The following is a 24,888-nucleotide window of genomic DNA, read 5'->3' on the forward strand; positions in this document are numbered from 1 at the left end:
TTTAAAAAGAAAATAACTCCCTTGTAATCAACTACTTTATGTGAGGAAAGAAGGCGCCATCACAGCAACTTGTGGCCGTCCAGGGCCCGCGGAGGGCGGCCGCGTCTAGCTGGCAAATGTCTTGCCCGTGTCCTCCTTTCCCTTGTATGTCTTCTTGCCGTGCGTGAACAGGATGTACCGGTACTCGATCATGTGCTCTATCTGCCTCTTCATCGTGATACAGAAGAGCATGACGAAGTACATCACCAGGATGGGACAGAACACTGGGACGTGGAATGCCTCAAAGAAGGTGCAAACCATGGCCACCAGGATGTCCTTGGTCACCGTGTGCCAGGATTTAAACTCTGGGAGCCTTCGAATAGAGGACTGGAACTCCTCATTCTGTTTGGTTGGTAACGAGGGGCCATCGTCTGAATCTTCCATTAAGGAAGGATCCACTTTTGGAGAAAGGAAAGCTATAAGGAGATTTAGATGGTGGATTCCCAAGGCATAGGTCACGATGTACCAACCTGGCAGCAGGTAAACTCGGATCACGTAGATGAAGCTCAGGCCCAGCGTCACCACCCATCGCACAACCGTGTATGGAGTAGACTTGTCCAGCCAGGCCCGATAGACCTGTCCGAGACTTGTAAAAAATCTGTACACCACGGAAGGTTTCCCACGGACGGAATCTCCCACACTGTCACCTTCGGAGCTGCTGGCGGTCCACTGCCACCAAGCGCGGTCTCCCGAGGGCCGTGGGAAGGAGGACGCAGGTGGCGGCCACGTGGGCGCTTTGCTCGGTCCGGGAAGAGGCAGCCGAGCACCTGGAAGTTCTGTTTTTCTTTTTAAATAAATTTTATTTATTTATTTTTGGCTGTGTTGGGCTTTCGTTGCTGGGCGCGGGCTTTCTCTAGTTGCGGCGAGCGGGGGCTACTCTCCGTTGCGGTGCACGGGCTTCTCACTGTGGTGGCCTCTCCTGTTGCAGAGCACAGGCTCTAGGCACGCAGGCTTCAGTAGTTGTGGCACGCAGGCTCAGTAGTTGTGGCTCGCGGGCTCTAGACTGCAGGCTCAGTAGTTGTGGCGCACGGGCTTAGTTGCTCCGCGGCATGTGGGATCTTCCTGGACCAGGGCTCGAACCCGTGTCCCCCGCATTGGCAGGCGGATTCTTAACCACTGTGCCACCAAGGAAGCCCCTGTTTTTCTTAATCCTTGATATATCTTATATATTGAGTAGTTCTAAGGTAGAAATTGCTGACATTATGTATTCTACTGTTTTAAACTTTTTTCCTAGAAAATATTTTATTAAAAAATATATGGGGCTTCCCTGGTGGCGCAGTGGTTGAGAGTCCGCCTGCCGATGCAGGGGACGTGGGTTCGTGCCCCGGTCCGGGAAGATCCCACATGCTGCGGAGCGGCTGTGCCCGTGAGCCATGGCTGCTGAGCTTGCGCGTCCGGCTCCGCAACGGGAGAGGCCACAGCAGTGAGAGGCCCGCGTACCGCAAAAAAAAAAAAAAAAAAAAAAAAAATATATGTTATGTCCTATCGTGAGGTTTTGAAACTTATGCATTCATGTGTAGGTATGTTCTACCTTTGTTTGATGGCATCTACTTGAAATAGGTAGAAGGTATGATTCTATTTATATAGCAGTGGTCTTTGCAACTAATGTTACACATAAGGAGGCATTAGGATATGTCATTGGGATAAGCCACTCTGACTTGTCACTAGTAAGGTGTGCCCTCCAAGTATCACAGTTTAGGGAAAAAAAAAGAAGTAACAAAGGCCAAACAGTACAGTAGCACATTCATGTTATAAAGCAATGATAACAATCACAGCTACAGAATATTTTACAATATAAAAGGCTTTTTTTTCTTTACATCCATCAGGTGAGGTGGGTCACACTACTATTAATCGTCATCAATATAAGTGAGAAGTTGAGGTACAAATATAGTGATTTGTCCAAGACCATTTGATCAGTAGTTAAATTCTGCAGAGCCTTGAACCTGGCTCTCTGACTCTTAGATGATGGACCATAGGTAATCTAAGAAGATGCAGAAAATGACATTAGAATCATCCAGGAGGCCTTCAGACATTTGGATCCTTGAATGACTCACTTGAATTAACTTAAAAGAATGTGCCGGTCCTCCTCCTTTTCCCTCCCCTGTGAGCTTGTGTATTCTGGTCCTACCTCTCCCTCCCCTCCTGTGCCACCTCATATAGACAGAACCACGAACGGGGAGGAACTTGATGAAGTCTCCAGGAACAGGGCTTGACTCCATGGCTAGGCCTCCCTGCAAACGCTTCGCAGAACCTAAAAGCCTTAGCCAAATCTAGGGAATTAACCCAAAGATATTGCAAATGAAATCTCTGAAACCTGCATTCTGGCTCTAGGTTTGCCCGCCCTGGTCTCCACTGGGCAACCACTGACCAGGACATTTTAAACCAACTTCTGTGACTATCCACCTCTGGCATTTGATGCTCTCTGAACTAACTGTTTGGAAACTGAGGGAAGGAACCACCCCTGGACTTCATGGAATATTCTGCCTGTGGTATTTGGGCAGAAACAGGGTTGATAATTTTCCTGCATCATGAAAAGTCCTCTCTGAAATAATCCTAGAACTATTTTATCACGAGTTTGTGACTGCTAAGCTCTGAAAAGGCCAACATGGAATTTTAGGCCACCTTTATCTTCTTCTGCCAAATTTCTCACCCTGCTGGAAGATGCCTGAAATTCCAATTTATTTCTTCAGTTTAAGATTTCGTTTCCCGTTCACATGCAAACAGAAAGATAGCAAGTTCAAATGCTGTTCATCACAACTTAGTCTGAATAGGTCTCTTCTCCCTCCCTCCCTCCCTCCCTCCCTCCCTCCCTCCTTCCTTCCTTGCTCCTTTATTTTCATGTAGCTTACATTTATTGTGCACATACTGTGTTCTAGATACAGTGCTGAATTAGCAATGTTTAAAGAAAAGTGCTAAAATCCTGACACTTGTGGACTTGAATCCTTGCTTGCCACTTACAAAACTGTAGAGCCAGGGACAAGTAACTCAATCCTCAGGCACCTTTCACTTTCACATCTTAAAATGGCAATGTTAATACTAATGCCTACCAAACACAGTTGCTAAGAATATATAAGATAGCTTGTGAAACCTTTCCTAAAAAGTATATTTTGATAGCAAGAGAGGGGAGAACCCATGAGGGAGGACACTGGCCACTGAGACGGACAAGGATAGGGAATTAGCCAGGCCTGAGGACAAATATCACCAATTTCATCATTTGCTTGAGAAATCTCTCATAGAAAGCTGTCTTTGGTTATTTCACCTTTGCATCTTTCCATTTCCTGGGCATAATTCATGGTAAAGCTGTGTGGTGTCATGAAAAAGCAGTGAACAAGGAAATTTGTGTTCCAGTCCTGACCCTGCACCCATCAGCATGTGATAGGCCATGTTACTTTCCCAGATGTTATCTTCCTCCTCTATAAATTGAGGGAATAAAATGAAATGTATTGCACAGAGCTCTTCCAATTCTCAAAATGATGCGTGATTCTAACTTATTAAAGACTTCCTTGACCACTTAAAATACTGTTTGAATGCAAGCATTCCCAGGTCCACTACAAAAATCCTATAGACGTTATATCTCTGCATAGTGGCCAGAGAAGTATAGAGAACCACTTGAAATATTGTGGTAGAACTGAGCTGTGCTTTCTCAGAACTTCTCTGAGACCTGGGCTCAATTTGTAGGTTCTGCCAAAGCCTCCCAGAACCACAGTATTTTATCATGTTTATGGAAGGAGATACCCTTCTCCACTGAAAAAAAGCATTACACTGGCAAAAAGAAGTACTGGGTTCTACCCATGGTTTTGGCACTAATTAATTAGGCAACCTTGGGCAAAGCAAATGACTCTGGACTTCATTTTTCTTGTTTGTGAAATGAGCTAAGTGTTCTAGATAATCTTTAAGTCTCCTTGTATTGACAAAATGCTCAATTACAGTCTCAGAACTACTTGATTGACTCATGAGTTAAGAAAAAATTTCAGATTGGAAGCCTCCCCTTAATGTGTCAAAACAGGTCAAACTATAACTTTTCAATGAAAAAAATTTCTTTTGCTAGCACCACTCTTAAATGTAATCATTTATCTTTCATGAAAACAATAATTGTTGTTTTGTAGGTAGGGTGTTAAGGTCTCTAGTGTGCTTTGAATTACTTGGAAACCACACACACACAAACACACACACACACACACACACACACACACACACACAGTGCACTTATAAATAACAAGTAAATTCTCTCCCCCACAAGGATACCAAATTTAGGCTGGAGAAGCATTCCACATGCTTTTAAACATAGATCTAGTGTCTAATAGCAGAGATCCCTACCACAGTACAGAATTTTTCCTTTTCTGTTTTTCTTCATTTGCTGAAGTTTTACATATCAGGGCAAATATTGGTCCTCTCATAAGGTTTTACTCTTCTTATTCTTTTTTTTTTTTTTTTTTTTTTTTTTTTTGGCTTGAAACACCTATTTTATTATGCTCATGGATCCTGTGGGTCAGGAATTCAGACAAGGCATAGCAGGAATGTCCCTGATTTGTAGTGTCTGCTGATTTCCAAGGTGTAACTATTCCTACCCTGGCCAACACCAAGCTACTCGTGTGACGTCACTGAATGTGGATTTGGGGAAAAATGCTAACAATTTGCTGCTGTGAGCCAGTACAAACTGGCTACAGCACTTCAGTGTCTCTGCTCCACAGTGTTTGAGCTGGGAAGACTCAGTGTCTGGAGGCTGGAATCATCCAGAAGCACCTTCCCTCACAGGTCTGGGAGTTGATCCTGGCTGTCAGCAGGGATCTAAATCTCAGCTAGAGTCCATCCACCAGAGTACCTGTGCATCGCCTTTCCGTGTGCCCTGGGCTTCCTCACAGTATGGCAGCCTCATAGGAATCAGTTCAGGGTTCCAAAAGTGAATGTCCCAGTGAGCAAGACAGAAATATTGTTTTTTATGACCTCGCTTCCACTGCATTCTCTTGGTCACAGGTGAGTCAGTAAGGCCAGCCCAGACTCAAGGAAGTGGGTCATATTTGGGAGGCGTGTTGAAAATTTTGCAGACATGCTTTAAAATCCCCACACTTGCATTTCATTATAGCTTTATCACCTGAATGTTCCTTAGCACTAGAGTTAAGCATCCCTCTTTTTTGTTTTTTAATTTGCTGATTCCCCTTCTATCCGTTTCTCCTTCTTATAGTTCATCTGTTGAAGAACGTGGGTCATTTGACTTGCAAAGTTTCCCACAGCCTAAATTTTACTGGTTGAACAGTCATATGCAGTTAGATGTGTTCCACTCTGCCTGCAAGTTGGCAGGAGCATTGAGAGGCTTGTTCAGGCTTAGGTTCGATCCTGATGGCAAGGCTACTTGGGTGTTGTTGCTTCTTTCATCATGAGGCACATCTATGTCTACTTGCCTCTCTTTTTGTTTTTTTTTTGTTTTTTTTTTTTAACATCTTTATTGGGGTATAATTACTTTACAATGGTGTGTTAGTTTCTGCTTTATAACAAAGTGAATCAGTTATACATATACATATGTTCCCATATCTCTTCCCTCTTGCGTCTCCCTCCCTCCCACCCTCCCTATCCCACCCCTCCAGGCTGTCACAAAGCACCGAGCCAATATCCCTGTGCCATGCGGCTGCTTCCCACTAGCTATCTACCTTACTACGTTTGTTAGTGTGTATATGTCCATGACTCTCTCTCGCCCCGTCACAGCTCACCCTTCCCCCTCCCCATAACCTCAAGTCCGTTCTCTAGGAGGTCTGCGTCTTTATTCCTGCCTTATCCCTAGGTTCTTCATGACATTTTTTTTTCTTAAATTCCATATATATGTGTTAGCATACTGTATTTGTCTTTTTCTTTCTGACTTACTTCACTGTGTATGACAGACTCTAGGTCTATCCACCTCATTACAAATAGCTCAATTTCGTTTCTTTTTATGGCTGAGTAATATTCCATTGTATATATGCGCCACATCTTCTTTAACTCTTCTTATTCTTGATCTTGTATCTATTTGTTGGAATACCTATTTTCTTGAGTTTAAAGAACCACTGATCATTAGATTCACCATTGATTAAATAATGTTTCCAAAAAAAAGGAAAAAAATCACAATATTAAAAGTGTACCTTGATTAAAAGTTGCTTCCTGATTTTGAAAACCATAGTTGTGAAAAATGGGTATCTTGAATCAAGGAAGTATGATCAGTCATTCAAGTAAGGAGTAGACATATTTGAACTGTTATCCAGAAGCCCCTGACTTTTCTGGGAAGCCTTTTCTAGTGGATCTTCCCTTTGAACTCTGGATATCCTGGATACTAACAGGCAACACTTCATCATATGCAATGTCTTGACATTTGTATCCCAAGCTTCTGTGATAAGTTCTTCTGATTAAATACAGTTGTATGATCCTACCCTCTGAAAACTACTTGTGGATATATTGAAACAATTGCTCAGTTTCTCATGTTACAGATCCCTAGATCTTGTTGCATTGTGCAAACAAATTTCTTTTCTCCCGCAAGAAGTAAAAGCAGAGCTCCTAGAAACAGAGCTGGGTTGCAAAATTATTGAGAGGCAAAAAATAAATTAAGAAGAGTCATGATTTTGCCAATTCACTGGCAGAAACTTATTGATATCCTGTTGGAGAAAAATAAATGCTAATGGTTATAAGTATAAAATTAAACTTTGGAATCTATGTTATCTTAGATAGAAGGACCAGACAGTGAAACCAAAGATACATTCTGCCATTAGGACCATATTGCAGATTTGAATTCACTGAAAAGTGCAAAATTGGCTTAATCTTATACTTGGTGGTGATTGTTCAAGTTGCTAACCAATAGCTCTATTTTTTAGCTAAAGCCAATAGCTAAATTGTCCCATGGATTCATGATACAAAAGGGAAGTTTTGTTATTCTGTTTTATTTAAATGATATGAAAATTATACTTACAAGCTACCTAGATACGTGAAAAAATTTCTGTAAAGAATTCTAGGTGTCAGTTTAACCTTCATGGGTTTCTAAAATGAATTATCAGCTATATAACAAGATTGAATTTTATACTTGTGGAAAGAGAGGCATATCTCTGGGTAGTATTTATACAACATCTCCTGTTTCCTCACCTCTACTTTGTTTCAAGTATCCCAACGTGGATATGGGTACTCTCCTTACCTCTTTTTGCAGCCTCTGTTCATTTCCTTTCTTTCCCCTGGGCCTCAAACTTTCCCTTGAGATTCAGCTACAAAGCGTTACCTTTTGACAGGGTCCCAGAGGTAAAGTCTGTTGCTCTCTGTTCAAGTTGATTCAACTCCACAGATATTCACTGGATTATCATTATGGCTGGAGTGTTTTAGTAGATGCCTTTTCTTTTTCCTATCCTCTTTAAATCCGACTGCTCCAATTTTGCTAGGGACTCATTAGAAGGCCACAATTTATCTTTCAGAACTAATCTTATGTGATAATGACTTTACTCATTACCCCCGCTAGATAACTTCTGCCTTTAAATGGTGGTTGCCAGTGCCTTTAAAGTTAAGTCTTGAAGTCTTAGTCACCGGGATTAAGCAAGGCCAGTTGAAGGTGCTCAGTGCTTCTCAAATTATACCATGTAGAAATTTCTCTATTCACTCAATAGGAATGAAGAGGTAGATCAGGAGCTAAAGCTGGCTTTGCTTTTATTTTTAAATATAATAAAAATCAATAAGAATGTGCTTTTAAAATGAGCTTTTTTCTATTAATAAATTTATCTTTTCTCTAGTCTTTTGAAATTATTATTTTTACCAAATGATCACAATAAACTTATCACAGATTTTTCTTTTTTTTTTTTTTTATTCGGTACACGGGCCTCTCACTGCTGTGGCCTCTCCTGTTGCGGAGCACAGGCTCCGGACGCACAGGCCCAGCGGCCATGGCTCACGGGCCAAGCCGCTCCACGGCATGTGGGATCTTCCCGGACTGGGGCACGAACCCGTGTCCCCCACATTGGCAGGTGAACTCTCAACCACTGAGCCACTAGGGAAACCCTTTACAAATTTTTCAAAAATCACCCTTGGCACAATCAAAAAGTGTCTGGAAATGTTCCAAATTAGGCTTACATTTGTATAACCATATTAATCTTCTCAAGCCGGAAACAGTATATACAGAAACATTTTTCTATAAGTATTTACCAACATGCTGTGTTGAAAATCAGATAGGGTGAAATATTGGCATTTGATTGAATTGATCTAGTTAATATATGTACTATAAAAAGTATGTCAATCCACTTACAGGCATTTAGTTGACACACAAATTTTAAAATTGAGAATGAGAGATTCATCAATAAGAACTGGAGAAGTATAAAATACTTCTCTTTTGAACAATGTTGTCATTTAACTGATTGAAGATTTGTTTAAGGGGAAGAGTTTGAAGAATTCTCTTCCATGCATGAAGTGAGCTGATTGTTTGTTTTAACTGCTACTCTTAAAAAAGACTAGCTAGATAACCCAACAGTTCTTTTCTAAATCATGAATTATTGTATAGATTTGTAAAGTCTAAAATAATACAACTGCTCTCAGAAATCCCAGTGTCTTGCTGTTTAGTGTTCAAACAACAAATGAGACAACGAGAGCTGATTTGTTTTTATTTATTTTCAAAAAGTACCTGGGGAAATCACTGACTTTGTTCATAGAATTGTTTACCTGTTTTTAAAATTAAATCTGAATTCACTGACTTTGTTCATAGAATTGTTTACCTGTTTTTAAAATTAAATCTGAATTCCGATAGATGGATTTCTTCTCTGAACATAAATATTGCTTATAGCTTGCCCTTAAAAATGATATAAAATATTTTTATAGGCAAAGAAGCAAGTAAGCTGAAAGGAAACCCCAGAAAACTTATCAAAGCATTTTCCTTTCATTGTGAGAACTGAGTTTACCTTACAATTGCCTCAGTAAATCCTTGAAGATTTTCCTAAATCAACATGGTTATGAGTTGTCTTGCTGAGAATAATAACACTTTTTAGCACCCTTATTTTTTTTAAGTCCCTTTACATTTTGTGAGAAATCTTAACTTCTTGGTAAAAGATATATATTTTCATTAGAATAAAAATGGGACTTTCAGATGCCTGTCATTTTCTAAAATGCTTTGAAGTTTGAATTTTTTATGTATATCAAGAGAGTAACTCTCTCTGAATAGAGTGTACTAATGATAAATTTAGGATTTCAAGAATCAACCTACATTACAGTTACAAAAACTATACCTGCTATTGACATCACAGTCTGCTTTTGTGCAAATTTCATTTGTGACAACTATTTATTATGCTTATCAAACGGCAGGAAAAAGCTCCAACACTGAAATTTTAAAACTAGAGACAGGCACTGAATATAGTTGGGCATTGGACCAATCAGATAATGTGATAAGATAGTGCCAAGAGGTCAAAGCAGCTGTAGAAAATGAAAGGAAGTTAAAGTATTCATGGCTATTCAGCAGCTCATTTTTTAAGAGTGCTATATTTCTGTGGGAAGCTTGAGAAAAGGGCAAGGTAGGCAGAATTCCAAGATGGCCACCAAGATCCCCCTCCCTGTTTTGTGTTAATCCCCTCCAACTTGAGTAGGAAGGAGACTTGGGAAAAAGATGTATGTTACTGTGATGAGTATGTTACATTATAGGGCAGAAGGGATTATGCAGATGTAGTTAAGGTCACTAGTTATTTCACTTTGACCTAATCAAGAGGGAGATAGATAATCCTGGATGAACCTGACCTACTCAGGTGAGCTTCTAAAAGAGGTAAGAGAGATTTGAAGCATTAGATTCTCCTGCTAAGCTTGAAGAAGTAAGCTTTCTATGTGGTGAGAGGGTCTGTGGAGGAGGCTACAGGGCCAGGATGCGAGGGTAGCCGCTAGAAACCGAGAATAGTCCCTAAAAGCCAGCAAGAAAATAGGGTTGTTGGTCATACAACCACAAGAAAACAAATTATACTATCAGTCAGTGAGTTTGGAAGAGGACTCTAGAGTCACAGATGTGATTATAGCACCTGCCAACACCTCGAGTTTTGCCAGGTGACACCTGAGCACAGGACCCAGCCAACTCCAGTTCAACCTCCTGAGTTAGGAGAACAGTGAGGTAATGAATTTGTATTGTTTTAGGCTACTAAATTTGTGGTAATCTTTCATGTAACACTAGAAAACGAATATAGTTAAGAATGAAGCTTTTAAGCTTCACTTAAAAATTTAGAATAGCTCTCAGCATGGCAGTGGTGGGCCAGAGTTGAGAATCTCACTGAGATGGGATGTAAGCCTTCCAGTTGGCCAGTCCTGTCTCTCCTGATGTCCACCTGACACTGAGATGGAGTATCATCTGCAATCATTGCTCTACTGTTATTCTCACAGAATGTTACAAATGTTATTCTTAAACATTTTTTTTTTTTCTGAACTCACTTCTTTATCAAAGTGGAAAATGAAAGATGGAGCTCCGAGGGCTCCTTGTTTCTCAAGCCCTATCTGCTCTCTTCATTTTTGAACTTGTTGGCATTTGCGATTGTGACCCCTGGAGATTAAAGCAATAATTGATTGAAAGCACCTTGTATAACCCAGACCAGATGCTTAGCAAATGTTAGTTTCCTTCCATCCAGGCTTTCTGGTAGTTGTTTTGAAACGTTTGGACACAGAATAAAGTGACTGTAATACTCCTGGTGATTGTAAGTGGACTACCACAACAAAATGTTGGAATCAAGCAGGAAAGACTAAGATTAGATTTCGAGTAAGGTCGAGAATATAAAGAGGGAAGACAGTATGATAACCATGTAGGTGACCCCAATTTTTCCTTTCCATCTCTACTAAAATCTATGAAATTTCTCCCCAGAGCCAGGAAGGGGAGAATATCATCCCCTGTTGCAGTGTCCGCTTTCAGTTGCCTATATATTCCTGGCCTCTGGGTGAGGTTAACTGTGCAAAGGAAAGTCACACTTTCAGAACAGTTAGATATTTTTTCTTGCTAAAGTACACTGAAGACACTAATTCCGTTTTTTCCCTGGCTATAGATGGGTGAATTAGCAAGAAACCACCCCTGCATTGTCTTCTAGTCTTCAAATGAAGCCTAATTAAAGAAATATATAGTTTTTATTGAGCTGCAAGAAAAAGGAACATGGGGCACAATTAAGTTTGCATCAATAATTAAAGCCATAAAATTATTAATGTAGCAAATATTACACATTAGTAAGAAATATATTTTGTCACCAACTGCTGCATAAAATCCCTCTTTCATAATCTATAATCCAAAAGGAGAAATAGAGAAGGAATATACAAAAAACATTAGGCTTCAGCGTCAAGTTTATTGCTGCTGCAAGGAAGATGTTTGCCGTATTTCAACACTACCATTTCTAAGATTCAATTGTTCTGAATCGATTTTTAAAAAGTGAGAAAAAGATATAATTGTGATAATAATAGCTTGTATGTAACATGAAGTTTTATTAGGGTAATGGAAATATTTATCAATCTTCCCAATATTTTCCTCTGATAAGGACTACAAGTTCAATACGCAGAGAGGGAAGGGTCTTCTTCTTGCCTTTGCTCCGTGTCTCTTGTCCGGCTGAACTTGAATCTTTATGCTCCCACCCTCTTTGGAGAGAGAGGGTTGGTGTCAAAGCCAGCTTTCTGATGCATGGATCACCTATTGAGAAAACTCTTTCTTTTAGTCATTAAATGTCCACTGGAAAGCGTTAAGGAATGAGTTTGTATCTCCTCCCCACCCCCAGGCATCCCATCCTGTACTTCTTCTAGGAAAGCCCTATCATCTGCTTCCGCAATCAGCTGTTTCCCTGCATGTATCCCATAAGCATACATATCATAGGCGCCAATACCTATTTAAGGAGTAAATGAATGAGGTAACATGGAGTTGTTTTGTTCAAATCAAGATTAAGATTGCATGATTTATAAGCACCTCCATCAGGTTCCATTAGTAAATATAATTTTCAAAAAGTTAGTTAATACCTACTATGAACAAGTTGTTGGTGATACAAGGTGAAGGAGGTTAAGTTTTCTCTCTTATAATCGAAGAGGGAAAAGATAATGCATAAGTAGACTGTACAGACTGCCACTAACAAAATGAAATGGGGGTTTCAAAAGTGGAAAATGAATATGTAATTTGAAGACTTAGGAAGGCTTCATGGAGAAAGTGACCGTTAGGATGTGTGGTAATGAATGGAAGAGATTTAAAAAGGGCGAAAAATTCTGGATAGCCGAGTGATTAGATGTGCAAAGAAAGAGCATGAGCAAACAGAGGGAAAGTTCAGCACGTGTTTGGGGATAGCTTGTGTTTCCACTTGGCTGAAGCAGTTCCCAAGCAAGACTTGAGAAATGAAGCTTTCAGAGGTGGATTAGAGCTCTGTTGAGGTGGGCTTTGAGTGATAGCCCTGGGAGGTTAATGATCAAGCTCTGTGTATCATCACTCTATACAGAATGTTCTGTGTTTTCACAGTGGGCACTACGTTCATTTAGTTTTGTGCCCTGTTTAAGTGAATTGCAGTCTCATTGGTGACTAGTTCTTCTTGATTGGGTTCTCTGGCTCCGATTTCTTTTGTGTCTTTCATGGTTCTTTGCTTATGGTAAATGGTAAGTACCAATGCAGTATCCACTGATTTTTTTTTTAATTTGATTACTGAATTGTTTGGCTGATCAACTCCAAGTTATCGATGTTTTAGAAACCATCTTGATTTTCTCAAGAGCGTTGGGGAGTCAGTATGCCCATTTTACATTGGATCAAAACAAGGTGCAGAGGCTAAGATATTTGCTTACTTTCTTCCAATGAGACCAGAACCCACATATGCTTGTTTCAGATCCTGGGCTCTTTCCTTTGTACCAGATTGTTGTAATTTCTAGAACATGGAAGCTTTAACGCTTTGTAAGATGTTAAAGGAAGGAAAAAAGATGCATTTCTGGGATAAGAGAGAAGTCAAAGAGTAGTCCTCTTCCTACACTGAACCAAATTTCACTTGGAGGCAAGTGCTCAGTGGGACCCAGTTAATCTTTCTCACAAATTTTAATTTTGCCTACAATTTTTTATGTCTCATTTCATCCAGGATTCGCAGGCAAAAATATATTAGAAGTCTTTTTATTCAAGCAATACTGGGCCATCGTAATAACAGCTATTATTTACCAAGCACTTACTGTATGCTAGTCACTGTATAGCTGCTTTACACATATTACCTTTATTCCTATTGGAATTCTGTGAGCCCATTTTACAGAGGAGTGATTGAACTAACTTCCAAATCTAGCTCTGCCTTCAGATTCTGAGATCTTTCCTCCTGTCTCTAAAACTACTGGTTTCTAACCAGGAATATGCTTAGTGGGTCTATTCTGCTATTTCTTTCTGAATACATGATTCAGGTCAAGCTCTAGCGCTAGGCAAGAAGTCTTCTTCAAAAGTAGTTCCATTTGTTGCCTGATTCTAGTCTAACTACTTAGAAGCTATTAAGAGACAACAATGTAAGGTATGTTTTTTTATCTTGAAGGGACTTATACTTCAGTTAAATCAATCAAATACAAAAACAGAGGGATGACAAGTCAATGGTACATATACATCAAAAACTATGCATTCTAGAAGGCTGGTAGAGGGAGAAAGGAGATGAGGGTAGAGTTCAGCCCTGAAAATTGGGTAAAATGTGAATAGAAAGAAGAAACGTATACTTGGTGGGGGTGATAGAAAGGACCATGAGAAAAGGTGCTGGCTCTTGAATGTGTTTGTTTATTAAAATGCTTCCCATTCATCTCTGAATTCTCTCTTGGTTCTTCCTAATGACCTATCACAAAACTATTTTTGAGCCACTTCACATGGCCATGGTATGGAAAATTGTATAGTCAGAGTAAGACTTAGAAGCATTTAAATGCACTTTAACGTCAGAAATCAAGCAAAGCACGAATAAGCCTAACGGTAAAAGTGATAGGTACGGGCAGTGCAAGGAAGGACTTTCTCCAGATAGTCATTATAACCTAAAACACTAACCTCCATCTGGTTTGGACTACTAATTTAATATGTGGGTGGAGGTGTGAAATTTAAAATCTTTTGAAGAGAGTAGGGCAGTATTTAACCTCAAGAGAGTGTGATTTCTGTTGCATAATTTGAAAAAAAAATGTGGTAACAAATGTGGTAACACCACAAACACATACATCACCTCTGATTCGAATGTTGCTTGATGATATTATCATGGATTTTTTTTCTGCCCTGATACAGATATCTAATGCTAATCACCTGCGATAAATCTGCTATGAAAGTGTTGAATTGCTTCAAAAATTTTCGCTTCTATCAGCTGGTTTTCTCTAAGGCAGCGGAGCATCCAGAGACATTAGACTCACCAATCCTGAAAAACCCCACCCTGCCCCCTTTTCTTAGCTGCTTGTATATTGTGCCTCTGAATCCTTTCTACTAATTTGTCCTACATTATTTACTTCAGCATTTAAAACAATGCCAGCGGGGTTAGAATTTCAACTTATTGTTCATTCAGGGTTGAGAACCATTGATTTAGAGTCTTCGTATTCAAAAAGATGGATGTAGTGGGTTTTAGTCATAATATAAATATCATAATGGAAAAGCTCATCAGGTTGAACTAGGCTCAACCCTTTTAGGGAGAATGAGAGATGTCCCCAGTGGGATACCAATTCTGTGCTAAAAGGTAGAAGGCTTTCAGGAACTTGCCTAAAAACTTCTAAGAAATTAGAACTTGAGTCTTCTGTCTCCAAATCCTGTGTCCTTTCTACTAGGTTATTTAATATCTGTAATTGTGTATGATTTGCTCAAATATCACAGCCTTGGGAGAGGTTTTCTTTGACTGTTCAATCGAAAATAATCTTCCTCTAGCAAATTACCCTGTTTCATATTATTTTTTCATAATAATACACTATTTGAAATCATAAAAAGGAGTTCCATGGGAGCAGGGACCTTCGCCATCTTGTTCACTGCCACATCTCCAGCATCTAGAACAGTGATTTGTATACAATTGTTGAATGAATGAATCAGTGAGAATTTTGCATTCCTACAAATATGTCAATTTCATCATGTGCCCTATGTCTAGATAGAGGTGGAACAAGGACACTTTTAATAAGATAGGAGGTTTCTCAGAGCAGCAGCTGCATTTGAGGCAGAAAATCAATTTCTACACTGGATGACATTTTCAAAAGAGGTGTGTCTGGTAGCATGGAATCTTCTATCTGACAGGGCTTATGTCAAAATACTAGGATGTCTAGATGAGTGGCCCACATTCTGTAGAGAGGGTGTGCCATTCAAAGATGCCCTGAACTGTGCATGCAGTTTAGCCCTTGTTCTAACAGACTTTCTGGCTGCACAAATAAGAGAGTGACAACGGCTTTGTGAGTATACTTACGTTCAGCAAGAAAGTTTGCATGCAAATGCAAATATGCACAGACATTTTATAAGCTTTGTGGGGAACAAATATGGGATGCGGATTCCCCAAGTTAGCTAGTATTTGTAATATTTTTGGTAATAGGGTGGAGGGTACCTGTCTGATATGTTCTCAAATATTTAAAACACAGCCATTGTTTAAGACTTGAAATTCACAATAAGATGGAGACAATATCAGGAAAAGTGTAGACTATTTATCACAATTTATACAAAGCATGTTAAGTAAATGAACCCAACCAGTTGTCATGTACACACCACTGTGCTAAGGAATGCTTTTCCTCCTGGTATTTGTTAGTGAGGAAAATCATTACCAAAGCGATTCAGCTAATTCATTCCCATGTTTGGAATTAAGCATTTTTAACAGTTATCTACTTCCCATTGTCTGCCTGGGACAAGCCTTGTCTTGTCAGTAAAGTACTTAGCTCTCTGCTGCCAGAATTGAGATAGGGTCATCAGAATCCTCTTGTAAACTCAGGAAGATAAAGACAGGGAAGCTGGCTCCTGCCCAGGAGTCAGGTTGGTGGGGGGTTGGAGGGGCTGGGAGCTGGGGGTCATGGAGGAGGGAGTGGGGAGAACAAAAGGGCAGATTTGTAGGCAGAATGAGGCAACTGCTTACTTTGTGCCATTCAGCATCCTAGGAAGTATTTGTATTTCTTTCATTCCGCTTCTTCCTCTCCCACTTCTCAGGCAAACACACACACACACACACACACACACACACACACACACACACACTCCTTCTGTAGTAAGGAGACATGGCTTTTATTTTATAACTAGAGAAGAGACAATACTGCAGGTAGAAGAAAATTATTGATTAATGTTCTCATGCATTTGGAAATAACTCTTAATAGGTCTTTTCCTGAGCTGGAAAAAGAAGGTGGCTATAAATTTGGGGCTTCTACTATGTACCTGGTTTTATCTTAGAAGAATTAAATACACTTTCAAAATTTCATTTAATGTAAAACTTAGATGAGACTTTGGTAGGAGGAAGATCTTAGGCTCTTAAAATTAGGTAAGCAATAGGAAACCTTCCTAAATGGGAAGCCAGCTATTTTGCAGACAAGTGTGTCCACTTCAGAATTTTCCTTGCGGCTGGATTTTTTTAAAAAATGGGAACACAGGATTAAAAAGGGTATGGGTTTTTATCCTTGACTCCAAGAAAGTTTACAGTTTAAAAACATTTTAAAAGCTGAAACTGATAAAAATAAGCTAAAGTAATGAGAAGGCCATCAATGAGTTGACTATTGCAATTATAAATTAATAGAGGCGGCTCCTTTTGGCCTGCCCCAGATGTCATGTCAATTGATTAAATGTTCTGAGACAATGAAATGGAAAAAGACAACTTTATTATAATGCTTCAGGCAGGGAATATTTTTATTTTGCTATTAGGAGCACATCCACATGTCAGTGACCAATTCCATTTGGAAAAAAGACACTTTGGGGGATATGTACGATTAGAAAAAATCTCCAAGGTGAATCTTAGGTCTGAACTAACCACCTCTGTTATTTTTAGTTGACATTAGGAATCATAAAAGATAGAATTTTAAGCTTTATTTTGACTCAGGGCAGAAGAATTGTTGGTTCCATCTCTCCTAGGTATCGTGGGCTGGCAAGGCCCTGCTGGGCTGGGAAACTCAGCAGACATGGCCAGGGGCATGGCCTGCATTGGGGTCTCTGCATGGCCTGCACTGGGGTCCCTGCATGTCTATGACAGGGACTACATCGGCAAAGGTGTCAAGGAACTAACAGATTTTCAGCTGGATTCTCCTACTAGCCATTCAGAGTGAGCTGAGGATGCTATCTTTTTGTGGGCGATGTGGCAGCTATGGGTTTGACTTCTGAGACATCTGTTTGAGCCTCAGCTTCTCTGTAGTGATAGGGTGAATCTGAGAGGAAAAGAGATCATTTCTCTTTTTTTTCTACTAGAAAAATGTCTTGCTGTAAAAAATAAGAGAACCTATCTTTATAACTTCTCAATAGGAGATGAGAAACCCTGGTTGAAAGAGAGGTATATTTGATATTTGGGAATAGTTGATAAACTAAGATTGACCATGTGCCTGTAACTTGAGCAGCTATACAAAAACTGGTTGTCTGGCAGGCAGAACTAAATCCCTAATCATTTGAAAAATGGTCTGTTGAGTGGACCCACAGACACATAATCTCACATCTCCTAGCCTCTTAGGTCAGGAAGCTGTTACTTATGGGGGCCTAAACACCTTTGCAATGGGCCCTGGCTCTGTCCCTTCAAGAAACAGGCAGCAGTTCCTTTGTGTCCCCAGAGACCTTGATTAATGTAATATTTAGCACATCTGTTTCAGGTCAAACAATCATATTTCTCTGACCTTCTCCCCTGGATTTCTATTCTAGTCATTTCTTATTTTTACTGTTTTCGCTATCACCTTTTTTTACTGTAACATGTCCCTTTTAAAATGCGGAACATCTAAACGGAGCATAATGTTTAAAAATACTTATAATGCTGGTCATAAGAAAGAAGTAGAGAAAGTCATGACTTTTGACTCTTCAGCTTTTTAAAATACACACTTATTCACTGTCAATTTCAGTGACCAAATTTATTGCTGATTCATACAACTTGAATGATTTATTCTCGCTTACATTAACAGGCTCTGGAAACCAAGAATATCATTCAGTTACAAATGCAATATGTCCCAGGCATTGTGTTCAACTCCTGAGTGAGAAAATGGTGGTCCTCACTGTCCTGGAGCTCATGGTCAATGAGGGGATGGAATGCTAATTAGGCAGTAGTGTTTGTCACAACCCAGCAGTATTTGTTTTTGTGGTAAGAGGAAGAATAGGATGGTAAGAAGGCATATAAAAGGGATACCAGTAGTCAGGGGAGCCTTCCTGGAGGAAGTGTTATGTAATTTGAGGACTTCAGGAACCCCTCTGTAGATCAATGGATAAATGAAATGTAGCTGATCTGATGGCACTATATATACAGTCACCCAGTTCTGTCCACCCAGTGTGCTGTATTTTGCTATAACTTTAAAACAGAAACAGCAGTAAGACACCAAGTGGGAAGAGACAATATGATTTCCTGGGTCTCACCTACTTTAAATTCTGTTCTTTAAGAAATTACATTTGGATATTAGCTTTTTTATCTTATTTGTAATTTTGAAAAGTATTACTCTTTCAAAACTCATTACAATAGCTGCATTGTTCTTTTAGGGATAAATCAGTTTCTTTTCAACAAATACTTAGGATGGTTAATAAATAATTTGCTATTTTTTTATTCTCATTTGTGCTAGTATGAAGAATCCTTAGGAGATCTTTGAAAAATTATTTTTATCTAGAGATAACAATGCAGAAGAGTAAATTGTTTGGCAAAGAATATGAAGCATATGGGCAGAGATACAAGAATTTACTGCATTTATAAGTCTCATTATGACTCTATAAAATGCAGCATCATTTGTCAGTAAATCAAAGCTTATAAAAGTAGCAATTGTGAATGCAGTTGGTTGTAGTATCAAGAGAATGAGGATTAGAAGTGTAGCTGAGATTCCTTTTATGATAAATTATCTAGCTCCTGGCTACCGTGTATGAGCTCTATTAACTGCCTATAAATTGTTCATCATAAAATCTAGTTCATTCTTGTTAATTAGGCCAAGGCTTTTATGAAGATTTTTCCTCTTCTCTCTGAAAGTCTAGGCTGACAGGAGAGTAGCTACACCAGAATACTGAGGAAGAAAGGGACCCTCTGCTAGGTATAATGCTGTGTTCTTTAAAAACTAATAATTAAAAGAGAAATTCCTGAATTAAAATTACTTTGGCTTCTTACTAGTGAAAATGGAATCATTCTTTGTAGCCACAGAAGGTTAAATACAGCCAAAATAATTGCATCTTCCAACTTTAAATTCTCTCAATCAATAATGCAAGAAAGGAAGGGTGTATGTATAACGAAGACTGGATATACCCATTACAAATGATTAATACCAAGCAAGTTCCAGGAAAACAAATAGACATAACAAATGTTTCTGGCATATCATTCCACGTCATTTTATTATGCATTTTTTCCCATGAAACTGAACTTTTATGCAGAATTATCTTGGAGGAAATCTTGTATTTGTTACTCATCTCCAATTTTTTTTCTGTTGTGTTTTGCTTTTCATGGTGCTCACGTAAGTGATCAACTGGCAGTGAATGTTATGTTTATATTATCTCATATTTTGCATTGCTAACCGGGTCCCTTGATACCATTTAAGGTGCATCCCTAATCAGTTCTCGCATTTCACACTTCCCTTGCAATCTCTGGATTTTATGAAGAGTAGACACGCCATGCCCCAGTTCTGGACGTCAAAGTGGTTGTGACTTCAGGAAGTCCCAATAGTCAGAGCCACAGTCTGAGTCAAGCCGTGTGATTGCTCCCCTGAGATGCAGTTAGCAAGCCTCTCTGACAGAGGCCAGAGGCAAGGAACAGTCAAAGACTAGAAAAGTCAAGTCTGTTTGCACACTCTCCTGTGCTTAACACCCATTATGGTGCAATTAAGAATGGTCAGAAGCACTATTATATTTGGAAACCCCAAATAACAGCCTAACTTGAGGGGAAATAGGAAAATCAGTTCAAAGCAAGGAAAAGTAGTTCTTAAATATTTTTTTTGTTTGTTTTAAATGGGATTTTTGCTTAAGCTACTTCTCATTTAACTTTGTAAATGCTAATTAGCTAACAGTGAAAGAAATTGTAGGACTGTTAGGTAAACTGTGTTTCATTTCTAAGATCTTATGGACACTTAGGGTTTGTCTCACGCCTTTGCACTTCACAGGACCCTACTTTCTATTTTTCCTGGTCCAGCTTCTGGGTAATATTTCTGGCTCCACAAGACTACAGTGCAGATAAGAGCTCATCTAAGTTCATTCTAAATTAGATGGTTAGGAAGACAATGTAGTTCCTGGCACTGAGTAATAGTAGGGGCTCTGCAGGGGGCTTACTTGGATGGACTGTGGTTTGAATCAGTTAACTTTAACACTATGGCTATAGTAATGCCCTAGAGGTCTTACCAATGAATACCTTGGGGGCAATAAATTGCAACAGGCTTAAACATAATTATAGAGAGACTTCTTAAGCTTTGGCTAGTTCGGTTTTAATTGAAAGAAATTATTTTTCCCTTGAAAGACTAAAAAGAAAAGCCTTTAGAACATGATATTTATTTCAACAAATTGTTGTAAAGAATCTCTTATTTAAAAAGAAACAAAAAACTGTTCACTTTTTATTATCATCACCATCATTATTTTTATTATAATCAAATATTGAATTATAATGCATGGACAGTGGTCCCAGTTTTCCCCAAATAATTGGGCTCTTTTCTGAACCTCTTTTCAAGCTTTGAATAGGTAAATAGAAATGAATAAATATCAGATTTGGGTGTAGAAATCTTACTCTTATGGACTGAATGTTTGTGTCCCTCCACCAACCCCGCAAATTCATATGTTGAAGTCCTAACCCCCAATGCAATGGTAGTAGGAGGTATTATTAGGGGTTTTTGGGAGGTGATTTGGTTGAGATGAAGTCATGAGGGTGGAGCCCCTGTGATGGGATTAGTGTCCTTATAACAGGAGGAAGAGACATTAGATCTTCCTGTCTCCACCATGTGAAGATACAGCAAGATGGTCAACTTCTGCAAGCCAGGAAGAAGACCTTTGCCAAGAGTTTAATCTGTGGGCACCTTGATCTTGGACCTCCTAGCCTCCAGAACTGTGAAAAATAAATGTCTTTGTTTAACCCACCCAGTCTATGGTATTTTTTTGTTATAGCAACCTGAGCTGACTAATACTCTTAGCTTATGGCAAAATTTCTCCCAGCCACAAGGACCAATATGTAGCAATGGTGAAAGCATGCAAAGAAGTGCCTGGGCCGATAGGGGAAGAGGAATCATGGTGAAGGCACAAGTAGATTTTAGGAAATCATCCCCCAAATAGCCCATACCACTTAGGCTTTTTTTTTTTTTTTTTTTTTTTTTGATGAGAACTAGTCAGATGGTTCCACCTAAATGCAAGGGGGCTGGGAAATGGAGTTTCTGGCAGCATAGGTACTTTCCAGTAACAACTCTACACTATGCAGAGGAGCACATGTCTTTGGCGGACAGCTGATGGTCTGCGACACCACATTTTGTATGTTACTCTAAGCTTAGAATATGCTTTTTACAGCTATTTACTCTTTGAATTTTAAGGCCACTTTAGTTACAAGCAAAGTTTTTTAATGCCTGCACATTCGATCAGTTCAGTTGACTGGCCAATTAACTGAGTGAAGTCAATCCACTTCGTTGTCTGACTGAATTTCCAATTGTTTGGCTGAATGGAATGGTTACTTTGGCATAAAATTTGTGCAGTAGTCCTATATAGATATAATCACACTGCAGCTGGTGTAAAATTTGTCTTTGTCACTACATTTATTTTTCTAGACACTGTCACCTTCCCTAATTTCCTTTCCCAAGTTCTTTTTAGAATGCTCCATTGTCCTAGCTTATTCAGAAGAGTGCTTCTTTCAGAGCTTAGCTGAGAGTATACAGACCAAGTTTGTCTCAGTAGTTTCAACACAATCTAGTTTATATGTTTTATTTTTGCTGTCAATACCCAATGGGGTCAATCCTACAGACCTCTTGTTTTCGAAAAAAAAAAAAGTCTCTTGTAGTACTGTGTTGATGGTCAGACTATTAGTTATATTGAAAAGATATCTTAAAAACCAGAGCACGTTACTGCAGATTTTTAAGGGAACTTTTTTATTTTATCTCTACTTTACTTCTTAGGCTTCCAATCTGTATTTTTCTATCTTTGATTTTAGGGTGTTATCTCAGGCTTACATTAATGCCTCGGAATATGATTTTATAAAGCCAGCCTCAACGTGGCAAAAGTCTCTACAGTTGGAGAAATTTGGAGTCAAACACTTAACATCGATTATACACTTATATTTAAAATGCAGGAATTCAATAAAATGATCCATTGACATTGTGAGTGCCTTTTCTAAGCCCTATGAAGGCTGCACATAGAAATGAGTGATTGCCTCCAAGGAACTTACACTCTGGGACTTAATCACAGCACCTGGTACAGAAGAATTTGGTGGAGAGGACGGAGCATGCGGGAAAAAGTGTTAACTAGTAACCAAAGATAGCCCACGATAAAAGCCTAATGAGTATTGTGAGAGATCAGTTCTCTGGATGATCAGCAGAGAGAGGGAATCATCATGGTCTAGAGCAACTGGGAAGAGAACACAGCGTGAGCCTTTAGGATGGATGTAAAGGGAGGATGTTGTTCAGATAAACTGAGAAGTGAGGCAGCCGTCTCAAAAAGGGATACGTGTAAATGAAATTGCAGCCCCTGGAATCCATACAATGTTTTTAAGTAACAGCGAATAGATTTTTCTACAGGGAACTGAGGGTTAGTGAATGAAAATAGCAGCTTAAATGTTGGAAAGATAGGTTGCTATCAGATTGTGGAGAGCTCTAAATGTCAGTTTGATAAGTGTGGCCTTTATTTTATATTCAGTTGGGAACCATTGGAGATTTGGGGATGATCTATTTATTGACAGCAACCTGGAGCCTAAATTTGTCCCTAGCTTCAGATTTATCTCCCAAGTCCGGATTTTGAAAGTTATTACAATTTAAAGCACAGTGATGTTGGTCACTCCCTGGACTCCACCTCCTGTTTCACCTCCAACACACAGAGTGAGGAGGAAATAAGCTGCCACAGGGACACTGCTTTCTCTACTTTATCAAGACAGAGTGATGTACATTCATTCACTTTTTCTTTTGAGGCATCTGTCTAAGAAGAAGCTGTGTCCTATTACAAAATTGAGTCTGAGAGGTGTGAGGAGTATACCTGTATCTCTCCTTTGAACTTTGGAGGAGATTGTTTACTGTTAACATAAGAATAAGACTCCTCACAAGTCGTTAGCATTTAAGCAGAATGACCTACACGTTGTGAGGTACTCTGCCTCTTGGACAAATATAGAAAGAATTGATTGTGGCATAGCCCTTGACTACAGAGCATCAATGAATAACCACCTGCATAGCTTTTTATACTTCTGAGTTTTGTATGTCATGGTTTGCAGTTGCGACCATGTGGCAAATGCAACAAGTTGACCATACTAGTACCGAGTTTATCTACACCATCTGCTGTCGTATTGACATCTGCTTCCTTCAACATAGCACCCTCCTTTTTCTTAGATATGTTCTGTTATTTCTTCTTTTCCTTCTTTATTTCAAGTCATATTCACTGATATCTGTACCATTTCATGATATCAAGAAAGGAGGCTTTCAGTGAGGGAGTAGAGGAAGACAGGGACAGACAAGTGGTCAAAGGGCTCAGTAGGAAAAAAGTCATAATTCCTGGGCCCTGAAAACCACGTAAAAAGGTGAGAAAGTATCTGGAGGAAGCATGAGAGAGAAGTGAGGGTTTAATTTGGGATTAACAAAAGCACCAGAAATAGCTGAGAGGAGACAGGAGAATAAGGACCATGGGTGTACGGGGTGATGGCAGAGCATCTCACAGAGATTAAGGTGGAATTAATCTGTTCATTGGAAAGATACTTCAAATTTTTGACAACACATTCCAACAGCAGTAACTCCAAGTAGGCTTCTGAAATCCGGGATCAACAGGTGAAGGCTTCCTTTAACTTTATTTTTAAAATACAGTCAAGATTAACTTGTACAAGCCACTTTTTTTTTTTTTTTTTGGTGTTTTAGTTTATTTCCAATACACCGTTCCACTTCATTTTTTCACTTATCCTCACAAGGTAGCTGTGAGTTAGCTTAGCATCATCAGGCAAATCTCCTGGCTCCCAACTCTTAGCTAATTCTGTTAGAAAATACTGACTTTAATTGTGTATAGAAGGTGAAAATTTTTTCTATTCAACAGTCACCAGATTTTTAGAACGAAAGCTAAATTTCAGGAAGCGCTTGGAATTCCGAAGAATAGAAAGGTATAGAAAAGAGCAAGTGTGTATTCAGTCTGAATCAACAGAATTCACCTGGGCATTATTTGAGTTTTTGGCCCCTGAAGCCGTGGGTCAATGGTACAAAAATAGACACTCACCTCTGACAAAGAAAAGCATGGATGCTGGCATGGGAGGACATAGCTCCTTTTCTTTCAATCCCAGATCAAATTTAAACCTGCGATTTTGGAGCTTACTCATCAGAGGAGAAATATCATGAGCTATTTGCTCTCTCTGCTGTAACACAGCTCTGGCAAGCCTGGAAGTTATGTTGAGATCGTCAAATCTATAGTCAAGGACCATCTTTGTGAATCATGAAACCATATGCCACTGGTTGTCTGAATCGAAGGAAAAAAAAAAACAAAAAACCCAACAACAAAAACAAAAAACCCAGCTCTACACCAAGGAAATCAGTAATGTGATCAAACAGTGCCAGGGCCCTTTGACCATCTTACACCTTCTCAAGCTATACATTAAAAAAAAAAAAAAAAAAATCTTTGCTACTGCCTGAACCATGTAAAATACCAGAACTCCTGTAGTGTTAACA

The 24,888-nt window shown here is 39.3% G+C and overlaps 1 protein-coding gene across 1 annotated transcript; it reads right to left on the minus strand.

Annotated features, from left to right (window-relative positions):
- On the minus strand, positions 1-24,644 carry LOC309819834 (protein RER1-like; the record flags this gene model as incomplete). Its single annotated transcript, XM_082650307.1, has 2 exons — positions 1-815; positions 24,443-24,644. The coding sequence occupies 2 exons, from the start codon at positions 24,642-24,644 to the stop codon at positions 106-108; spliced, it is 912 nt and encodes a 303-aa protein (XP_082506433.1). The 3' UTR covers positions 1-105.
- Between the last annotated feature and the right edge of the window lie 244 nt (positions 24,645-24,888).

Source organism: Grampus griseus (genome assembly GCF_964374135.1).
Source record: "Grampus griseus genome assembly, chromosome: 3".
In the NCBI taxonomy this organism is placed as follows: Eukaryota; Metazoa; Chordata; class Mammalia; order Artiodactyla; family Delphinidae; genus Grampus; species Grampus griseus.